The sequence below is a fragment of the Myotis daubentonii genome, chromosome 1 (genome assembly GCF_963259705.1).
Source record: "Myotis daubentonii chromosome 1, mMyoDau2.1, whole genome shotgun sequence".
In the NCBI taxonomy this organism is placed as follows: Eukaryota; Metazoa; Chordata; class Mammalia; order Chiroptera; family Vespertilionidae; genus Myotis; species Myotis daubentonii.
Window position 1 is genome coordinate 139,147,018 of NC_081840.1, and position 22,719 is coordinate 139,169,736.

Consider the following 22,719-nt stretch of genomic DNA (forward strand, 5'->3'; position numbering starts at 1 on the left):
GGTTTTCGGCCTGGGCGAATCTATTTTGAAGAAGTGGAGTTAGAAGAAGTGGGAGGTGTCGGTCTGTCGGGCCGGGAGATGCAGCACAGGCGGGCCGCGGGATACGCAGCATGGGGGAGGTACATTGTTTTGAGGTACATTCGCTGAGGTCGACCCCTTCCAACTCTCCCATCCACACTCGTCTATTTGAAACAAGTATACAAGACGAGTGTGGATGGGAGAGTTGAAGGGGTCGACCTCAGCAAACATACCTCAATCAGATTGAGGACGTTTTTAGCAAAGGCCAGCTTAGGAGTGCCCTAATTAAGTTAATAACAATGTACCTACCTATACAGTTTAAGTTTAAAAAATGTGGCTCTCAAAAGAAATTTCAGATATTTGGCTCTGTTGACTAATGAGTTTGCCGACCACTGCTCTAGGCAATCTGGCCTTGTATTTTTTCAACATATCGTTTATTTCCTCAAACGTCCTCAATGTTCTCTGCTTCATCATAGGTGAGTTTAGAGTGTTAAAACTGGAATGCAGCGGGGAGAGTTTCCAATACCTGGATACCTGGCTTAGCACATAGCCACTCACATCCTTTTTGTCCCCCAAGCATGGACTCTTACTTGATTGTCTCCTGAGCATACACAAGGCAGAACCGTTTGGTCTGGACTGTGAGGCCTGAACACACTGTGCTCAGGAAGGCCCCAGCAGCCCAACTTGTGGTCAGTCTTCAGTGAGCACACGGACCCTTTTTCCTTCCCTTTTCCTAATACTCAGACTCTTTCATTTTTATAGGGTTAATAAGCTCAAATTAGAAAGCCCCCGCTCAAACAAAGAGACACAGAAGTAAAAGTTGGGCGAGAAGAAATACAGAGCATCATCATCATACCCCACACCATCTCAGTTCTGATGGTTCACTTACCTTTTATTTTTTCCGTGATTCTTAATTGATCCCGCATTTCCATAACTCATGCAAACTAGAAGCATCTTTATGATGGCCTCGCATACACCTTGTGCACTAGGTAGCAATGCAGAGGAGGAAATGAAGCCATTCCCTACAACTGGTACACTGCAATTTAGTCTTCCTTTCTGCTATCAGAACAGAGATTTGACATCGTGATGTGGGATTTTCCATTCATTGTGACAAATACAGTTTGGGGTCCCCTTCATTATTGTTTTCTTATGCTTAAAACAAATAAATTCTAAATGCTGACTCTTGTTATTTTTTGATGATGAATTTGGCAGTAAGTAATGAGATATTAGAGAATTTTTTCAAGGCTTTTTTTTTTTTAAGCATTTACATACAAGTTACAATTAGCACCAGGTATTATTACTTTGCTAACACCTAGCATTTTCATTTTGTATTTATTGAGAGTATTTTAACTTACTTTCACATATACATTTATCAAATCACTCTTGTGATTCCATAAGATAAGCAGACAAAAATGGTGAAGTCGTTCCTAGTACTTGAACATGATTTATACTTGGAGAAGGAGTGGGATGAAAGTTAAGGGGGAAACGGAAGCAACTCTTAGAGCATCTGCACGTGTCAAATTTTCTATTTTGAAGATGGAAGTAACCATTTACTGACTTCACAAGATCAAGAAAAAGGCAAGGTGAACTCAGTGAGAGATTGGTTGGAATCCTCCCCTCTCGCATAGGACCCCACAGGCCATGGGACCCACCACCTCGAATTAAGTGGGGAGCAGAGCACCCAGCACCATCTGCAGAGAGTGCTGTTACATCAGGGAGCTAAGTGTCAATTCATAGCTGACAAATTCCTGTGCGCATTTGCAGTTACTGCTCACAACTGTTCAAGTAAATATTATGATTCTTCTATAAAAGTGAGAACTAGAGTTCACAATAAGGCCAGTGCATGTCAGGATTGGAGTATGCATTTGTGAGAATACTGTGAGCAAGAGTCAAATCTTCTTATTCTAAATCCTTCTTCCTTCCATCTCTCCAAACCCTGGTATTCTTTCCTCTAGCAGGACCAGAGGGAAAAAGACCCCTTACCTGAGAAGCTAGTCAGAATTTTCACAAGGTGATTTTTCATTATAAAATCAGTCCGGTGAAATGGGGAGGGCGGCTGGTGGTGGGGGCGGTGTTTGGAAATGTGAGTTGGAAAGTAACAGCAAACTCTACTCCCAAGACGTCTGGAGAGGGTCTGGCCTCAGGCGCTTGGTGGCCTCGGCTTGGTCTCCTTGGGCACCAAGTGTCCCCTGTGACCAGCTCCATGTGGACTTCTTCATTGTGGGGGTAGTGAGGACATCTGCAGCTCTCCCGTGACAGGCTGAGGGAGGTCGCTTTTGCCATCAGGGAAAACCTCTTTGGTTTCACAACAAGGCAGTTAAGCTCTGGGGGCACCACCCCTGGGCCCGGGGCCCCACGTCCTCTCCAGAAGGAACTAAAGCCCGGCTGCAGGGATGAGCTTAATAATGGCTTTTGTCAGAAGGCCTTCTAAGGTGCATATTTTGCACTGTGTGTTCTGTTGGTTGTATTTGACTTGAAATTTCAAAGCCTGCAAGCAGGTCGCTTTCCTTTCGTCGCTGTAATAACAGCGATCCTCACGTGGCCCCCTTTTATCCTGAAGCCTTTGAAGTGCATTCCTGGCTCTCTGGATGGCAGAGGCAGCCGCTGCTTTGCTCAGCCTCTCCCAGTGAGCACTGTGGGAGCCAAAGCCTGCGGAACCGCTCCTTTGTTTATCATGCACACCTTCTTGTTTCAAAAACAAACAGAGGGACTGGTTGAGTCAGGGCAGCTGGCCATAGGGAGACTCTACCTGAAGGCGGATAAACTAAAACTCAAGAGGCCGAGGAGACAAATTTGTGATTGGCTTGAGCATTAAATTTAGCTTCCACCTTTCCAATGTACCTGATATTTTATGCCCTTCTCATTGTAGGTCAAAGTAACACTTACTACTCCTTCATGAGGCAAACTTATTTTCCTGTTTCAAATTCTGAAAGACACGTGGTTTGCTCGTGCCTTTGTGAAAGGGACATTGATGTATGGACATAATAGGTCAGCAAGAAAACAGCAGTATTCTTCATCAGGTCTTTTATTTTGTTCCTTCAAGAGGAAAACACAACATTAAATAATAATTGCAGGAAGGCGTGCCTGAAAGGGCTGGGGCGGGGAGGGGGGGCGGTAATGATATTCATATTTGGAATTGCTCAGGGTGTAACTTTCTAACTTGATGGAAGGATGCTAAATGGAGATAATGGTGAGCTAGGCCTTCTTTATCTTCTTTAAATAGCCTTATCTTCTTATGGCTTTAGGGGAAAGTCAGAGAGCAGCCCAATTCACGGTGCTATTTCAGAAGCAAGTCTATGTCATGTTACAGGTAGGACACCAGGTGGGCAGGTAGCAGTTGACATCTAATCCCAGAAGTGGAAGAGGCTACAACCTCTGCCCCCCCCACCCCCACCCCCCACTCCCACCCCCCGCCCCCACCCCCACGGACCTGGTGAGGAGCCCAGGCCCCATCTGCAGGGCAACCAGCTTTTGTTGCCCCTCCAGGCACAGCCAGGCCTCCTAAAGAAAAACAAAGGAGAATCATACCATCTACACACTGTGAAGGGGTTGAAAATTTGAAAATATTCAAGGAATTATAGAAAATGGTTGAAATGTTTTCCTGGAGTCAAATTTTAAGCGCCTTAACCTTACCTCAGTGGTGTCAGAACTACAGAGGTGAGAGTTTGTCTTTGTAAAAGGTTGATGTTATCTGCACGTCCAGAATTTATTTGACAGCTTTTGGGTCTTCTCTCCTAACTGTATCTTTTTTGAGGTTGGAAGTCCATACCATTCTAGATTCCTGCCACATTGTGTAGGGCATGGAAGAGAAACTGTGTCTCTGTGCCTGGGGTTTCCTCACACATTTGAGTCCTCATGTCAGGGGCCGTCTATAAGGAGGCTTCCCTTCACCTGGGCCCTAGTCCTGCGCATGCACAGGAGAAGACAGGGGCAGCAGCAGTCCCTTCAGGTCACCACAGACAGGAATCGCTCTGGTTCCTCAGTGCTCCCCTGATCCACGCTTTTAACTTATCCTGCCTCCTCGGTAATTCTCTGAATTACCAAAGCAATCCATTCTCATTTTGGAGAAATAAGGGAAAATGTATATTACTCAGAACACTGCCATATAAAGAAAACCAATGCTAATATTTGGTATTGTTTCCATTTCTTGTTATTTTTTTGAAAAAAATCCTTAAAAAACACCTTGATTGTGACTGCATAGTATTCCATAGTATGTCCGCCCACATTGTAATTTGTTAACCAGCTTTCTAAGTTGTTTCTACATTTATCCATTCTGTTAAAGATGTAACGTGTGAAGATTTTTCCCTGCCACTCCAGTACAGGAAGTATGGCTTTTCTTAACTTTTACAATTCTAATTAAACTCGCTTGTCTTCAGCAATTATTGAAACTTGTATTTGCATCACATTGGGTCAGAACGAAATCTCCGAGAGCACTAAATAAAACTAGGTAAGGCCTCTGAGCCTCTGATTCTGGAGGGCTGCTCCAGGTTCATTTTCCAAAAGCCTTTACTTTCTAAGCTGAGCCTGCGGAGAGGGACCTCGGGGTGGCCTCTGTGGCAGGGAGACCCCGTGAACAGCCCTTTCCCCTGGGAACACCTTGGTGCACAAGGACTTGGCAGTTTTCCCAGGGTCTTGGGGAGAAGCGTAGATGTTCCACACTTTCTGTTTGTTTGTTTGATGCTGACAATTACAAGGACAAGATAAAGTTTAGAATATCTCAAAAGATTAATCTGACATAACTCGAAAGAGTAGCTGTGCTGTGTGGCGCTACGTTAAATAATGAGCAAGCCTCCTTTCCTGCACAGGTGTCCTTGTCATCTGTTCCTTGGCATGTGTGGGAGGGGGCTTTGCATGGCAGCGTGGGTTGGCAGGGCGGCCCGCTTGGCTCGCGGGGCTCCGTGCACTGCCTGCCCTGCCGCATGAATGCCTGTGGCTGGCTCCAGACAGGAAGGCAATGGGCAGTGACCGCTTGGCATCACCGCCTTCCCAGAGTTCTGACCTGATAATGAAGCAACAGGCCCGGTGAAGGGAACGTGGAAACAAAAGGCACAGTCGTACTTTGCTCAACTGCTGAATCGTCTGATTTTACTCCAGACCAAACATCTTTGTGTTTTCACAGGTGAAAATCATGAAAAATGCCTGGGCACTCTTTTAGTGGAGAGGAGGGAGGAAAGAGGTGAAACATTACCCTTGTAGAAGCAGGGTTTAAGCTGAGTTTATCAAGGATAATTTATCAGAATAAATCTTGAAGAAAACGCTTCCCATTTATCCAAGCGAGGGAAGGGAAATAACGAATTTTCAGAGCTAAATTTATGACAGGAGAGATGTGTGAGAATCTCAGATACACACAGTTGAATGTTGGCTTTAAGGTGGGGGTTGGTGTAGTTACGTCCTCACAGTGTTAGGCTCAGAAGTGCCCGGTTACCAGTCAGTCTGGCAGGTGCCCACAGACTGCTTGCGTGAAGCGCCCAGGTATACCCTCAACACTCAGCTGTGTGTTTACCAATAGCAGGACGCTTTAGTGCTTGCACCAAGTTTTCTACTAAAAACAAAAGCTGACTTCTTCTCCTCTAAGTCTCTAGTGCCAGGCCCACCCCAGAGTTTCATAATTGTGCTGCGACTAAGTACGGCTTTCTCTTACAGTGGTCTTGCTCCCACACCCACCTGCCATATTCTAGAGCTGCGGGTGTCAGCAGTCTATTCTCCAGATGGGCCATCAGCCTGAGATTGGCACTGAGGAGACACTGGCTTGGGTTGGGTTTTTCTGGCCACCAGCCATAGAAGTGTGGGAAGTACCCAAAAAGCCAAGCGAAGACTGGGGCCCGGGCCCGCTGCTCCAGAAGCGCACCTGGCTCCCACCCCCCTGAGCACGGCAGGTGGCCGCCTGAAGGGAGGGGCTCTCGGCTGACCCAGCTCCCTGGGCCCGGCTTCTGTAAGGCGGCTCGGACAGGAGGCGGGTTGGAAGCCTGGGATGGCTTCTAAGAGCTCGTTGTCTTTCTTCCCACCCCAGACCCAAACCCAGCAGAGGCCTTAGACTTTGAAAACAAGGAAAGGCAAAGAACAGAGGAAAGTGCCCTCTCTGTGGTTCTAGAAAAGACTCTGTATGCAAAGTTAGAAGCTTAAACCTTCCATTGTGATAATTTGTTCATTCTCCCGAGGCTAGAGGGTTGTGGAGCAGGAATGGTGGAGAAGCCTGAAGTCTGGAATGACCCATTGTTGGTTAAGATCTAGTATTCTGCTCCTTGAATCCTTTCATAAGAGTGCCGAATATCTGGAAAGTTCTCTTAGTTCATCTCCGAATGTTGACTGGGATTGAGCTGAAAGCTTCGCAAGTGCAAGCAATGGGGCGAAAGAGTGATTAAATTAACCGTGTGAGTTAATGAGTGCTGGGATAATGAGTCATCCCGAATACATTTCCATGGGGGACGCTTCATTATATTTCCTAATACTCTGTGGCAAATTGGGCATTAATTAGGATAAAGTGAAACTTCGGTAAGGCGGTGTTGAGTTTTCCTCTCTAAATATAATCTGAAGCAAGTGGGCTCACCAGACACCCCACTGTTCCCCACAGTTAACACATTACGTAAAGCTATGTTTGCAGGGTTCGTTTTCTGGACCTCAGTATTTCAATTTAGAGTTTGAAAGGTCTGGAAAATGGAAATGAAAAAAACACACAATCAATGCTTCTAGCTCTGCCTTCAACACTGCAAAGAATAAGAATAAATTGGATCTAGCATAGCTTAATGCTCATGGTGAGCAATCCAGCAAATATTCGTTCATGATGATAAAAAATGCAAGGATGGCAGTCCTTTAAAAAGCAATGTTGTGCAACTCTGTTGCAGGCACTTGAAACAATTTAGGAAACTAGATCCTAGCGCTAGCTTGCTGCATATTTCTTTTTAAAATAATATGTTTTTATTGATTTTTTGATAGAGAGGAAGGGAGAGGGAGAGATAGAAACATCAATGAGGTGTTTTGACTGCCTCCTGCACACCCCCTACTGGGGATCGTGCCCTGACCAGAAATTGGACCCGGGACCTCTTGGTCCATGTTTTGACACTCAACCCACTGAGCCACACCAGTGGGGCACTCGCTGCATATTTTTATAGAGCAAGAGCTATAGGGTAAACAATTGGAAGAAAATTTCAGTGAACAAAAGTTTTCTGGGTGACATGATTTCTTCTTTGTGTGGTATACATCTTTGAGTTAGGAAATTTTAGTCCTGAAAGGACTAACTTCCAACGAATTCAATTTTGTCTTACAGATGAGAACAGTGAGGTTATATGTTGCTCAGTTTTTGTAGAAACAGGACTAGAGCCAGCATCTTTAGGCTCCTGGTTAAATGTCAGCTCTGGAATTCTACAGATTTGATCCCAGTTCCCATACTTGCTAGAATGTCAGGCTTAAACTCTTGTTTTCTCAATGAAGTTGCAATGAGGGTTAAATGGGATTACCACATGTCAGTCACCCAGCACAGTGCAGCAGGTACTCTATTTGTTAGTTCCTTTCTCCCTTCCTTCAACCCTTCATTAAGCAGATAAGATTCCCAGAGAGTCTGTGCAGGCTGCAGATGACTAGAGAGGAGGTCTGCGTGACGCCTGCTACCCCAGTGTCTCCTGGTAACAGAAAGCCATCCTTGTAGAAGACAAGAGGAGAAGGGACAAGTGGGGTTCCGGTAGCCTGGTTACACAGACCACACTTTTATGCATGACTCCCATTGGCTTCCCAGTTGGGTTTGTAGGTTTAGGGTTGCCTGATGGTTTGGGGGAAATTCTAGAAGATTGTGATGGAAACAGAAGATTGCTGGGTGCCATGGGTCCCCAGGAAGCACAGATGAATACCCGGCCTTATGGACCCTAACGTCCTGCTCAGGTGACTTGGAGAGCATTTCGGCTTCACACTTCTCTACACCCAGGGGCAGCCCTTCACTCAGCAACTCAGGGTGGAAGCCCCCCGTGCCGCGCTGTAGATGACGCGTGACCGAGCAAAGGCTGCACCTGAGCCACGGTGGGAACAGTAACTCCCAACAGAAGGACTTTCTACTTAGGCCGAGTCTGAGGTTATATGAACATCATAGTCTTCCTTTTCTTTGGAGTAAAAATGTTTTTCTTTTCTTATAATAATAAGGATACCATGCAGAGTGATATTTTCCATAGAAAGAGCATTTTTGGATGTCCCTGGCTCCACAAAATAAAAATCGTGGTAACCCTATATTATACCCTCCCCCATATACTTTTAAAGAAAGTTTAATCCTTGAAATACAAAATAATGAGCATTATTGCTCCAGTTTCACTTTCTTCATGGTTACTACTAATCTTATAGATGTATGAGCATCATAGCAACCTGGGCAAGTGAGCTGCTAGAATTGGTCTCTGTTAGTGGTGGCTTCTTTGCAAGGCACAGAGTCATCTTAAGGAGGCAAGCGCATACAGTGGAGTAAAGACAGTCTCTTCAATAAATGATATGGGGGAAATTGGACAGGTACATGCAAAAAAAATGAAACTAGATCACCAACTTACACTATACACAAGGATAAACTCAAAATGGATAAAAGACTGAAATATAAGTCGTGAAACCATAAAAATCCTATAAGAAAACAGAAGCAGTAAAATCTCAGACATCTCACGTAGCAGAATTTTTGCCAATATATCTCCTAGGACAAGAGAAGCAAAAGAAAAAATCAACAAATGGGGTTATATCAAAGTAAAAAGCTTTTGCACAGCAAAAGAAACCACCATCATAATAAAAAGGGAACCACTGCATGGGAGAACATCTGATAAGGGGTTAATTTCCAAAATATATAAAGAACTCATAACTCAACAAAAGGAAGACAAACAATCCAATTAAAAAATTGGTAAAGGACCTAAATAGACACTTCTCCAAAGTGGACATACAGAAGGTCAAGAGACATGAAAAAATGTTCAAAGACAGTAATCATTTGAGAGATGCCAAATAAAATGACAATAAGGTATCATTTCATACCTGTCAGAATGGCTATCACCAATAAATCAACAAACAACAAATGCTGGAGATGTGGAGAAAAGGGAACCCTAGTACATTGCTGGTGGAAATGCAGCCTGGTGCAGCTACTATTGAAAACAATATGAAGTTTCCTCAAAAACTTACAAAGGGAATTGCCATTTGACCCAGCGATTCCACTTCTGAGAATATATCCTAAGAATCCCAAAACACCAATCAGAAAGAATATACTCACCCCTATGTTCACAGCAGTATTATTTACAATAGCTAAGATCTGGAAATAGACCAAGTGCCCATCAGTAGATGAGTGGATAAAAAAGCTGTGGTACATTTACACTATGGAATACTACGCAGCTGTAGGAAAAAAAAAAGATCTCTTACCCTTCGAGACGGCATGGATGGAACTGGAGAGCATTATGCTAAGCAAACTAAGCCAGTCAGAGAAAGACAAATATCACACAATCTCACTTATATGTGGAATCTAATGAACAAAATAAACTGATGAACAAAATAGACCCAGAGACATAGAAGCATGGAACAGACTGACAGATCTCAGAGGGAAGAGGGGGGCAGGAAGAGGTTAACTGAAGAACTTGTATGCATATATGTATAACCCATGGACACAAACAATACTGCAGGGAAGGCCTGGGGGGGTGGGGTGGAGCCAGGTGCAGGGGAGGAAATGGGGGGCATTTGTAATACAATAAAAATAAATTTAAAAAAACATACATTGCTCTTTTTAAAAACTAGCTTAAGCACAACAAATGGAAGAGCCTCGCTGTGTACTGGAGTCAGGAACTGCAACTCCTGGGGGCCCAGATAGCTCCTTTTTTAAAATCTTTCAGGCTTTTCAACTGGGGCCAAGGGCGTCTCCTTTCCATCTCCCTATACAGATCTGCTCCATCCTTTCCTTATATTTTTCTTTTCTGTTTCATGTTCCCTGCCCATTTCAGCCGCAGCTTCATGGGATCTCACACTTCAAGTTTTTAATAGACACTGACTAATAGCTTCTCTGTCCCAGGCCTGCATTCCAGGGGAGAGAAAATGATTAGTTTAGGCAAGATCAGGTGACTACGACTTGGTCCTGGAAGCTGAGATGGGGCTGGGAGTGGTGTGCATATACTTTGTTGTTCCAACCATCATATGTTTGAGAGGGAAAGGGGGTCACTACTAATAAGTACATTAGAGCAACAGGTGCAAAGCAGAATTGTGTGGGGAAGCTGCATATGTTTACTCTGTGTGCGAATCATTGGGCTTTAGGGGCTTGTTCATGTGGGCAGGGAAGTAGTCCTTAGAGAGGGGAACATGGTTTAGGGGCGGGAACCCGTTAAAAAATGGCTGTCAACAACAAAAGTGGAACTTTTTTATGTATTCAGTATTACTGGAGAGACTGTGGGAGGCATAATCCCGCCACGAGGTTGCCTGTGGAAAAGACATCTTGGGACTCAACTGCTGTTGGATGATGTGTACCTGTTAGCTTAGTTGAGACAGCAGAGGAAGATACCGGCTCCCATTCCTCAGAGTGTGCCTGGTGGGGAAAGCTTAGCCTCCCCACCTTCTCCTCTTGTGGGCCCCTTGAGTGCGTGAAGGTGTGAGAAGGCAAGCCGGTGACCTTGCTCTGAGCACCCCTTAGCACTTCCTCCCCCACGGTCTTCCTCCTCACCCAACCTACCCTTTCATGTCAGCAGTTTCCCCCCCAAGCCCCTTCTGCACTTCCAGTGGCACACCTCTTAGTTCTTGCCCAGCTGTTATGTGTATACTGTCCTTGGCCCCAAACTATCCCTTAAATGCATTATGAGCTCAAGAGCCATGTGCAACACTTCTAGCCCTTGAAGCCTAACCCTGTGCTGAGTAGTGCATCCCTGTTCCAAATGCTTTTTGACTTTTCAGAAATCACAGGGTATTTGACACTGATGTCAGCAATTTCCGTTTTCCTTTCTCTGCACTAAGTGATGTTTCCGCAGTGAGCTGGCATCAGAGGGGAGGTACCGTGTGAGGAGATTGCTAATATGCAAGATAGTTGGCAGTGAGAAAGTGAATGACATAGAACGAGAGAAGGAGTTTATATTTGGAACTGAGTGGCTGCGTACAGGAAATTAAAAATAAAGATTTAGCCCTTACATCTTTATTTTTATACATACTACCACCATGAGGACCCTGAATAAGAAATGCAATTTAATTCTGATGTTCTTCAAGGATTATTGCCTCTTGCCATGGCAAATGACAACTCGTGAATGTCTCCCATAGGCTGCGAGGGTGACCAAATGGCAGAGGTTGTACCCGAAGCCACGCTGCATCAAGTCCTTAGCTGTTCTGCTAAACTGAATATCTTTTTTTTTTTTTTTAAGTCAGGGATGAGGACATCTGAGCTTGATATTCTGCTGAGCATAGTAACCAGGCTCATTGCCCAGCATACTTCATGGAAGACCGTATGAATTTATGCGCATTTTGGTGAGCTGCACAGTGATGTATGGTTGGCTTTTCCTATCAAATGATACTCTTCCAGTGCCACAGCCAGATCTTAATCTCCAGAGCAGAAGCAAACTTTATAAGAAATAAATCTGGCAATAAACCACCTCGGAGGCTTACACAGAAAAATTAACCCAAAGACACAATTTGACTGTTAATAGGTGTCCTTTCTGGCCCTGTTCTCGGCATGTCATCTGAGCTGAGAGTTTTCTATGGAACATCCAGGTTGGCCACGTTCCGCATTGAAGGGGTGCGGGCGCTGTGTGCTGACCTCACTCCTGTTTCCCCCGTGGAAAGGTCCTGAGAGGTGTGGCCAGATGCAGGCATCTACATAACGCAGTAGCACTCCTGCCAAGAGGGGTGTCCTTGTACTTTTAGGAAGAGAGATGGGATCATCGACCCTCAAAGTGTTCTCCTGAGTGTCGGGCACATCTGGGCAGCCCTGAGAGAGCTCTGTCGCCAGAGCTTTGAGGCAGCTAAGTAATCGTCAGTGCCTTGTTGACATTTATGAGCTTCAGGACAGCCAAAGTAGAGCATCAAACCAATCACAAAACCCTTTCAGGGACGGGGCCCTGTGTGATCGCTCTGCCTGTACATCCACGAGCCGGTCCTGCCTTGAGAGTTAAGTGCCTCGGTGCCTCACTTCAAAATGCATTGACATCCTCAGGAAAACTTGAAGAAATGCAAAGAAACAAACAAACAAAAAAATGGCTACAGGGACCCTGACCGAGTATATATATGCCTAGATCCCAGCACCAGCCCATCAGTACCTTTGGCATCTCCTGAAGTGAAAATTCGTCTACTTGATTAACGCAGATGAGTTTGCCTCCTGGAAGGTGCCTGGAGTCATGTAACGCAAGTCAGGGGCAGGTGGTGGGAGGGGAAAGCTGAGATAACACATTTATTCAGCCTAATCCCATTTCACTGCCTCCTTTCTCTGACTTTCTACATGTATAATCTGCAGCCTCTACACAGCAGCAGAGTGATCTTCTAAAAAGAGTATCTATCCTGGCCCCCGGCCCCTTTCCCTGCCTAAACTACCTACACGATGTTCTGGTACCTTAGAGTCCAATTGAGAATTCTCACCCACATTCCAGGCTGTATGTGTTCTGGTCTCCGCCGGACTTCAGCCACACCAAGCTTCCTGCGCTGCCACTTCTTTCTGCCTCAGGCATTTTGTACATACCATTCCCTTCACCTGGAATGGCTTTCCTGCTTTTCATCCCTCCCCCGTGGTTTCCCCCATTCTCCCCAACTTCCTTCTTTGTTGAGATCACAGTTTACATGCTTTTCCAACCCTCTGCCCATATACATTCCCCACCCCAACACCACCAGCAGTTGGAATTATACACTCTCATTGCACCTTTAATTTGTATTAATGCCTGTCACCTGACTAGTCTGTGAGCACCATGACGGTGGAGGCATGTCTGTTCTGTGCATCATTCTGTCCCCGGGCCTGGCATAGCTCCTGGAACATGGTGGGTGCTCAATAGGTGTCTGTTGAAAGTATGAGTGGATGTTCCACCCAGTTCACAGTTTACACTTAATTATATAATATCTTGAGTTATTTGTTGTCCTTCGCTAATTTCGCCGATTAGTTTTGAAACTCTGACGTCAGGCCACATTTCTGTTTTTCTGCATCTTCCACAGTGCTCAACCGGTAGTAATAGTCAAGGAATGTTATTGACTAAAACCTTTAAGCATTTTACACATTCAACTTCTGCCATTATAGTATAGATAACTAAGAAAGAAAACCAATTATGTATTTCGTATGTATTTTATTATACATACTTCTGCTGAGGTAATAACCAAAACTAGACATAATCTTATTTCTAGGATTTGTGTATCAAAAGAAAAATTCAACTGTGATATAAATCTCCCTCTCACAATCGTAGGTTGTTGATTTTGGAAATGGTCTTGATATAAGGACTGGTTGTGTTCAGTGTGCTGGTTGTGTACGTATGCAGTCATGCCCCTCTTAATGACAGGGATATGTTCTGAGAAGTGTGTCATTAGGCAGTTTTGTCCTTGTGTGAGTATCATAGAGTGCACTTACACAAACCTGGATATTGTAGTCTCCTACACACTACGCTGTTCATGTATGCAGTCCATCATTGACCAAAATGTTATTATAGGGCATGTGGCAGTGTATAAAGGCACACAATTCATGTGTTATGATAACAACTGGCAAAAGGAGTTGATATGCTGTCCTTCTTTCCTATAACGTGGCTTGTCCTCAACTCCTTGTTCAAAATGGAATTTGTAAGGTGGGTGTCCACTGATAAAAATCTTAACGGGACCCTGAGGGGCAATACGTTTTTCTCAGTAACTTTTACAACTGGAACTTGGACCCTCTGGGTCTCTAGTCCCATCCAGTCTTTCTGATGGACTTCTTCCTCTTGCTATGTTGTTTTTTGTAGATTGAAGGCCTTGATAGCATTGAACATATTTTTAGTATAACTAATAATGGTTTATTCTCCCACTTTCTTTCAAATGCCTTTTGTAGACAAGAAGCCCCAAACTGTCCCACAGCCCTCAGCCCCCCAGCGTGGGCGACCCGGTGGAGCACTTGTCCGAGACTTCTGGCGACTCTCTGGAAACCATGTCTGAGAGCGAAGCTCCAAGTCCTTTCTCCAGGGGCAGCCGAACTCGAGCGAGCCTTCCGGTGGTGAGATCGACCAACCAGACGAAAGAAAGATCTCTGGGTGAGCCTCAGACAGCAGTTTCTGATGTCTCTTTATTCCTGCCTGTGTCTTGTTTTTATACTTCTGAACACATACTCCTGCAATGGAACGTTAATTTGATCTCGATTTGTAAAAACACGAATCCCGAGAAACTTCACTGATTGAACACCGCGCGTGAAGATTTGCCTGCTGGGGAAGCAGAAGTCTAAGATGTCTTTGGGAACGGGCACAGTTAGACCTGGCTGGTGAGCCACTCGAGCCAACACGCTAGCAGTACTTGCCTGTGTCTCTGATACAGGGAAGAGTGGGGGACAGACTGCAGAATGAGTGTTGTTTCTCAGGAACCTCCTTCCCCGTCTCAGAAGCCTGGAGAGTTGAGATCGGAGTCCTGGGAGCTGGGTTTGCACCAGCACCAGGCTACTGTCTGGCAGTCCAGAGGAGGGTGTGAATGGCTCCAGGAAAAAGAGGTGCCATGTGGCCCAAACGCCCATGACTGTTAGTGACAGCTGTAAACTCAGGGCTGTTCATCCCACTGCCACACGAAAGGATGGAGGGTCTTGGCACATGTTTGGCAAAGCTTTTCCTTCAATGAGTTTGTAAGAAAAACAGGAGAGTTCTCTCTTTCTGCCTTACCACTGATTGTTTGCTTTTTCATATTGGACATTTCACTTCCTATCTTGCTCTGCTGGTTTGTTGTGTTTTTTTTCCTGGCCCTTTAACAAAATGTACAGGTATGAGAACTTAGACCTCTTTGCCAGTTGTGCTGGTGTTTCATATGCTTAACTTGCCATTTCAAGTTTTCCACTCGGTACCCGTGTTTGCAGACAGTTGGGGATCAGGGGAAAGAGGGGACAGGAACTGGGTTAACTAGAAAAAGCTTCAGGGTTTGGCCCCTAGAATTTAGCATGAGACGGCTAAATTCTATGTAAAACCTACCAAATGCTTTGCATGAAGAAGAAAAGAGAAGGAAGACATGAGGAAGTACCCTGAATTTGTTCCTCACCTGCAGATGATGAGAGCAGATGGGATTCAGACATTATCCTAGCTGTCCAAAAAGACCAAAACAAAACAACAACAACAACAACAACAAAAAACCCTATTATTATTTGCATTATTAATTTTAACATTAAATTTGTATACTTCATTTTAGTTTATAATCCAGGTTCCTCGTTTCACAAATAAGAGAAAAAAAGACACACAGAAAATCTGCTTTTTAATTTTGGGGGTTACATAGTTGATTAAATGGCAGAAGCAGTAGCCCAGGCTTCCTACCGCCTCATTTACAAATGAAAGCCAGGGACCTGAAGGGGTGAGATAACTCCCAAGGAGCGTAGTGGGCCAGGGCAGTGTCAGGATGACACAGGCTTCCACCCTGGTACCAGGCGGGGCTTTCCTGCTGGATTCTGGAGCATCCTGCTCTCTTAAACCCTTCGGGCTAGAGGCAAGAGCACCAGGAACCGGCTGAGGAGCAGACTTTCTCCTTTGTGCTCCGCAGGAAATGAGTGAGGTTCAGTTCTCGGTACAGACAGCCCGTGCTTTGCAAAATAAAATGAAGATAAGAATAAATGCCTCCGTGCCTTCCCCGTACCTGGGGAACATTGAGCCTGTTGGATAATGGACCCTTTGTCTCGCAGCCAAGCGCATTGGCAGCGCAGGTGGGTAGATACTGGCTTCAGGAAGCAGAGGGGCTGCAGGAGCCAGGGCAGCCTCGCCCTAGGAATTGCTGAGGGCGGCTGGTGTTTCCTCCTGCCCTTCTGCAAAATGCCGAGATGCACTCTGAGCCCACCTGGCTGTAAAGTTCCTGCAGGGGCAGAGCCACAGCTGATTAAAAATGCATCCGAGATGTTTATTCCTCCAGCTCTAGGAGGGGCTTGAGGCCTGCGATTTTTACAGCTCCTGGATAGACACAAAGGAACGCAGTGAGAAGAGAGGAATGAGAAGTTTGCCCAAGCAAGGGGAACTGTGGTTCCAGAAAATGAACTGGCCAGTGGAGTGGGCGCTGCCCTGGTCCCCTCTTGGTGGCCTGTTTGGGAATGTCCTCCCAGCCGCACCTGGCCTTGTGGGGTAATTCAGTTGGGCCTGGATGGGAAATAAACAGGAAAGTGAGTCAGAGAGAGTCTAAACACAGTTGCCCTGCCAGGGCCTCGTTCAGCTTTATGTTCAGGAAAACCTGTGTGCCTGGCTTTCTATAACACTCAGACACGGGCCCCTGGGAAGGGCAGGAGCAGCAGGTATCTCCCAGCCCTTGGTGACACCAGGTCTCAGAGGCTGCAGACCCGGTACTGAGCCGGGACCTCCAGAAGCCCACCGTTGGTGCCATTTGGACACCTGGGTATGTTTTCAAACCTGTACATTGTCATTTTACCTTAATGCACAGAATTTTACGATCTCCCTCAAAGCCCTGTTAACTCTGCCTTTATTTAAAATTTTCATAGTTTGTTCATCATGGATTTTTGCAAGACTTTTGATTTTTTAAGATATCACATTAAGTCATAATTGATCTTGATTTCTCTTTGGGGCCTCCTTAAGTTTTGCACTGGTGGAGAGTGCCTCGCTCGCCTCACTCCAGTGGCTGCCCCTTGGGTCACCCGGGGACACCGTATCCCATTGCCCTGGCCTCAAAGCCACAGAGCCCGGGAGGAGGCTGAGTCAAGCCCAGGTCCTAGGCTGCTCTTCTGCACATGCGCAATGTGTCGCTCAGGCAGCGCAGGGGGAGACCGGGGCACCTTGAGGGAAGAGCCTGGACGAGGCAGATCCTCAATTCACTCCCGCTCCCCGGGAGTTTCATTCCCCCCACTTCAGCAGCCTGTGCCCAGAGATAAACCTGCCTGCTTAATCATTTTCCACTTGACTGATTCCCTCTTTCTGTTACTTGAGTGTATTTTAGGGGATGGGAGGAGCGAGGGAGGTGGGGTGCATTTCACAGAGGATGTGAGCAGACGTGGAGGAGAGAAGGGACAGAGACCTCAGCCATCGCTGGGGTCTGTTTTCATGTTCTCCCTCAGATGCGTCCTGCAGGCAGGATGTGATCTCTGCTTTGGGGACAGGCGCCGAGGGACTGCAGGCAGGACACAGGTCCTTTCTGACGCTGAGGGCAAGCTAGTCATTCTTAGAGGTTTACCAAGAGGAAGTGAGGGAAGCACGGTGCTCAGCTGCCCCGAATTACAACCTGAGCAGGCCCCAGTGATCGACACCTGTAAACCTCTACTTCTGCAGGGTGCTGGGTTCCCTGCCCCCTCCACCATCCGAGCCCAACCGAAATTCTTCTCGGTGGCATTTTCACCATTTCTCCTCCCCGCTCTCTTCAGTGAAAATGGAGAAGAGGAGGAGAAAGGAAGTCTGCAAAAGAAAGCAAAAACCGCTTTGCAGTCGCATTTGGTTTCAGAAATAATTTCCATGAAAAACTGCCCCGCTGATATGAGGTCTGGGTCTCGGTGAAGGGGCCCTCCGCTGCCTTTTAATCGTCGCTGTCTTTCTTACAAAGGCCTGTCCGGAATGTGACCGTAGGCAGCCGTGGGGAAAGGGCAGCCGCGAGACATTCCCACCGTCTGTGTGCGCTCAGGGATTTGAAAGTAAAACTCACGTGAAACCGAGAAGAGCAGCAGCACCTCCTCGCTGCGGCCAGATGCCTGTGTTGACCATGTTCTGAATGGTTGACTTGTCTTTCCTTCCTCTTCAGCGGGTCTTTTATGGATGAGCTCCATTGATCAGTTTTTTTGTTTTTTTTTATGGATTGTGGTTTTGGTGATATGTCAAAGAACTCTTCACGAAGGTCAAGGTCCTCAATCATGTCTCATTTTTTTCTGTAAGTTTTATATTTACTAGTATGTATCGTGCATTTAAGTCCACGATCTGCTTTGAGTTAATTTTTGCACGTGTGACCCTTACCAGCTTGCCAGCTGGACAGGTTGCTGTTTCTGTAACAAATTGTCTTTTGAACCCTCAGACTCAGCAAGCAAGAATGATTTGAAATGGCTTGAGAAGATTTTAGACTAATTGGGGAGACTTTTTTTCCCACACATGAGAGTTGTTGAGTACCTATGTGGTTGTTCTTTTATCCCAATGTGGTAACAGTGATGGAGACCATTCCTGGGGGTGAGGAGATGTGTGAATTTAAGGAACAGAGGGGACAGAGTTGCCAGAATTTTTCCTCCTGCACATAAGAGTAGGTAGGAGGTGGGAGCAAAGGATTGAGGAAACCTCCATCTACCAAGTGGGAAGCCAAGAAGGGTGATGAGCAAAGACTGTGAGGCTCAGATTATTTCAGTGTGAACGTGATACCCCTTGCATAGTTAAAATAGAAACACATTTCAGACGAATGGAAAGTCGTGTTGATCTAGAGAGTAAGTGAAACGTTGATGAAATTTGTTTTCTAGGCACAAGTAATGATTGAAATGTAATATTATCAAAACAAAAATTTATAGAAGAGAGTTTCATAGCAGGTCAATAGGTTTGGGGCACATTCTGGACCTTTTAAGAGTACTGTCAAAGAAAAGGTCCAAGCATTTCCCTAGCATGGAAGTAAGTAGCTGGGGTAGGTGGATATGGCGACCTGCTGGCATGGTCCACTCCTGTCTCCTCCTGGTTTGCCTTTCTTTACTTTGGAGGCAGGAAGCGGACTGAGTCTGGAATATCAAATATGTGGGTTCCGGAAGTGGGAACCAAGGCGTTTGCAGACACTGTTGGGTTTTCTTCAGCATCATTTGCCAAGGTGCCAGAGCACTGCTATTTGATAGCATTGAAAGTCGGGTGCAAAGCATCCATTTTTCTAGTACTAAGGGCACAGGTGTGGCCTGGCTTTCCAGTACCTACTGGGTTCCTGCCTTTGGAGTCACAGTTGCCCGGGTGATGGGAAGCTTTCTCTTAGTCAAATGGGCTCTGCAGTACCCAGTTCTATAGTTAAAATCATCCTAAGGATTCTGCACACTGCACAATAACTCCATATTTGCTTAAATTAGCTCAGTTCTCTGCAACTGAACCATGCATGACTGATACAAGGGGTCTGATTTGCTGATTTGTAGAAATTATAGTGCTGCCTATTTTGGGTGTTTCAGAAAATATGCCAAGTACCTGTAGGCTCAGAAGAACAACTTCTAGAGACTTGGCTGTGAACTAGAGAATGAAATCGAGGTGTAGTTTTCAAATTGTGTTTCTTAGGGAATTTTCTCTGCTATAAGTAAGATTTCATTGAAAAAATGAGCTATGCTAAACTACTAACCCACACACATAGCAAAAACATTAAATAAACCAGGGGTATGGGAAAAGGAAAGAACGAAGGAAGGAAGGAAGGAAGGAAGGAAGGAAGGAAGGAAGGAAGGAAGGAAGGAAGGAAGGAAGGAAGGAAGGGAGGGAGGAAGGAAGGGAGGAAGGCAGGCCTGAATAAATTTTCTCTATACAACAAGAGGTATTTAGGATTTTAATTTGGCTAAATTAGGTGAGTCAAAAAGATTACCTCTTAGCTTTCTTTCACTTGACATAATGAATGTCTTGAAAGGTAGTTTTTATAAACTGAATCAATCTTTAAACTAAGTAAGCAAATGTATTTGGGACTGGGAATTAACCACCAAAAGGACTATTTCAAGAAACCTTTTAGTATAGTGAAACAGTTGTGATAAAAGTAATCATCCCTGCCCTGACCGGTTGGGCTCAGTGGATAGAGCGTCGGCCTGCGGACTGAAAGGTCCCAGGTTCGATTCCGGTCAAGGGCATGTACTTTGGTTGCTGGCACATCCCCGGTGGGGGGTGTGCAGGAGGCAGCTGATCGATATTTCTCTCTCATCGATGTTTCTAACTCTCTGTCCCTCTCCCTTCCTCTCTGCAAAAAATCAATAAAATATATATTTTTTAAAAAGTAATCATCCCTAATTTTCCTTTATGAGTTTTGATTTTTACATATGAGGTTTTCTGAGAGAAGGGAGTACTTTTTCAAGTTTACCCATTTGGTTCTCAATTCCCCCATAAAAAGAATGTTCTCGTAAAAGATTTGTAGGCTCATGATGTGTTTGCTTACATTAAAAAAAAAATAAAGTTAGTCAGATGTCTTTTGAAATCTCTCACTGTTACAATTCCTGGGTTGAAATTCTGGAATAATTTCTAAGACTTTGCAGGAATCGTTTAGTTGTAATAAGGTACCTGAGAAGGTCAATGACCTTTACCACTATCTCTAGGATTACTTTGTAGACAGGGCACAGGAAGGAAAAGTGTCAACAGAGGTGAATAGATTTGATTGATTCCAAGGGTCGGAGCCCTCCTGGAGTCACCATTTTTTTTACAGGGTCTGTTGTTGGTTAGGTGGTAACAATGAAAAGTCTTCGAGAAGACTTGGGGTCTGCTGTTTCTCTTTCCTTCTTTATAACTGGGGTGTTCCTAACCTGGACTACAGGTCACCTTTTTGTAAAGTCAATATAAAACCTTCCAATAATGTAGGTGGAGCTATGAGATTAAATAGCTGGTTATGAGGTTATGGAATTTAATTTTCACAGCCACTTCAGAAAACCAATCTGCCAAAAAGCCAGTGTAAAATATTTATTTCCCTCTCTGTCCTAGCTGCAATACCCCATCCTAACCAAGACACCTGGATAACTTGTTTTACTTTTGTTTATTACATAAAAAATGCTCTTACACAAAAAGAGCTCTTCATCAAGTTTCATAAGACAGCATGAGAGAAGGGAAGTTTTATCTGTTATTTATAGCTCTCTACATCCAAAATAGATTTTGTTTGCTAAAAAATAGTAAAAGTATATAAGAACCATTAAAACAAGAATTAATACAATAGCAGTTGGGCACAATATGTGTGCCAGAGAAATTCAGATAAGGATAATTGCTGTAATTGTAGCCAAGACCAAAAAAAGAGGAGTAATGTAATGAATCAAGTAGATTTCATTATTTAAGAAGAGGTTTATAATAGCTCATTAGAAAAAATGTTTTCCAGAATTATAATCCAAGAACTCCTATAGGTTAATGTTGTTGACATTGGATTATGTAACAGACATACTTAACAGTTCTTTTATGGGAAGGGTTTTCATATGGCTATGTCATTATATAAAACCTCAAAACCCAAGAGCACAATACGAAGCCATGTCTTTTGAACTTAACAGATTTCTGGTGATCTAATCTGATACATGGAAAAAGTTGGTGTAGTCTTAATAATTCGCCTGGTTCTCAGACGATTGGCCCTTGGGTATTCTTTGTCTTAACAGGGTGGGTATCTTCAGGCCGAGAAGAAAATTTGAGGGGCAGGTCATTATTGAAAGCTTTGAATGGCAAAAAGTTAGAGAAGGCATCTCTCATGCTGATAAAATTCCAAATTTTGTATCTGTTCTAATAATGCCAGCTGTTACTCTCCACTCTCTTCAGGAATGAGATCAGAAGCATCTGGATTCAGAGGACGTACTTTGTTATTGTTTGTTTGGAACACGAGGCATTAACAAAATGTGCCTAAACTACTTACAGGGGAAAGATTTAGTTTGTCAGTCTCTTGTTTTGAAAACTCTACCTAAAATCTCTTGACTAACTCTTGCTAGTTTGTTTGGTTTTTTTTGTAAATGCAAGATTCATTGCACACTCAAAAGTTTTTGCCAAGTTAGTTTGTTCTTTAAAATCTGACTTTAAAATATAATCCTTTATGCTCATCAAATTCTGTAAGAGTTCCCACATATTTTTGTACCAGCTTTAAAGATTCTCCTAATAAACAGTAAAAATAATATTAACATGCAAGCTGGCTTTATGCCATACACCCAAGTAGAACTCCATCCGTGGTGCTCTCATCCTAGCAGTGGCCTTCAGGGGGCTGCTTGCTGACATCTGGAAACTGAGCTTTGGGGCAGCTTCTCATATTTTGGGAGGAAGGCATACCTTCTGCATGCTAGAGGGCAGATGTATGTCTTCTGAGGTGAAGGCGTTGGTGAAGGGTCCAGGTCATTTCCTGTTCAGATTTCTCAAGTTAGCTCTGTGATATGGGATTGCAATTAAGCCTCCTTGGCCTGGACATGAGGTCCTGTCTGGACCACCATCCAAAAGCCGCTTTTGAGCAGGAGAGCAGGCAAGCCCTCGAAGTACCGCCATGATGGTGGTATCTCAGTTCCTGTCACTGTGAACCACTCCTTTAGGGGCTTTTATTGGCTCAATTGCACCTTGCAAAGCCCCTAACCCCCAGTACCTCAGAATGGGACTGTATTTAGAAATAGGGCCTTTAAAGAGGTAATTAATTTAACATGAGGTCAGTAGAGGGTCCCTACTCCAATATGCCTGGTGTCCTTATGAGAAGAGGAGGTTAGGACAGACACACACAGAGGAGACAAAAGGAGACGATGGCGTCTACAAGCCAAGGAGAGAGGCCTCAGAAGGAACAAATCCTGCTGACACCTTCATCTCAAACTTCTCGCCCCCAGAACGGTGAGGAAATCAATTTCTGTTGTTTAAGCCACCGGCCTTGGTACTTTGTTACAGCAGCCTGAGCAGACTAATACAGGGCCTTGGAACACTCTTCTTTCTCCTTTTCTCATTTGAGGGGATAGTCAGGCCTGGGGCAGCTGTCACAAACATAAAGCGTCTCTTCAAGACAGTGAGA

General features: G+C 44.8%; 1 protein-coding gene across 1 annotated transcript in view; it reads left to right on the forward strand.

Moving 5' to 3' along the window:
* KIAA1217 (KIAA1217 ortholog) overlaps nucleotides 1-22,719 on the forward strand; it is a 315,079-nt gene that overhangs the window by 146,952 nt on the left and 145,408 nt on the right. The window contains 1 exon segment of the mRNA XM_059660828.1: nucleotides 13,973-14,171. Within this exon segment, the coding sequence (XP_059516811.1) occupies nucleotides 13,973-14,171 (199 nt within the window).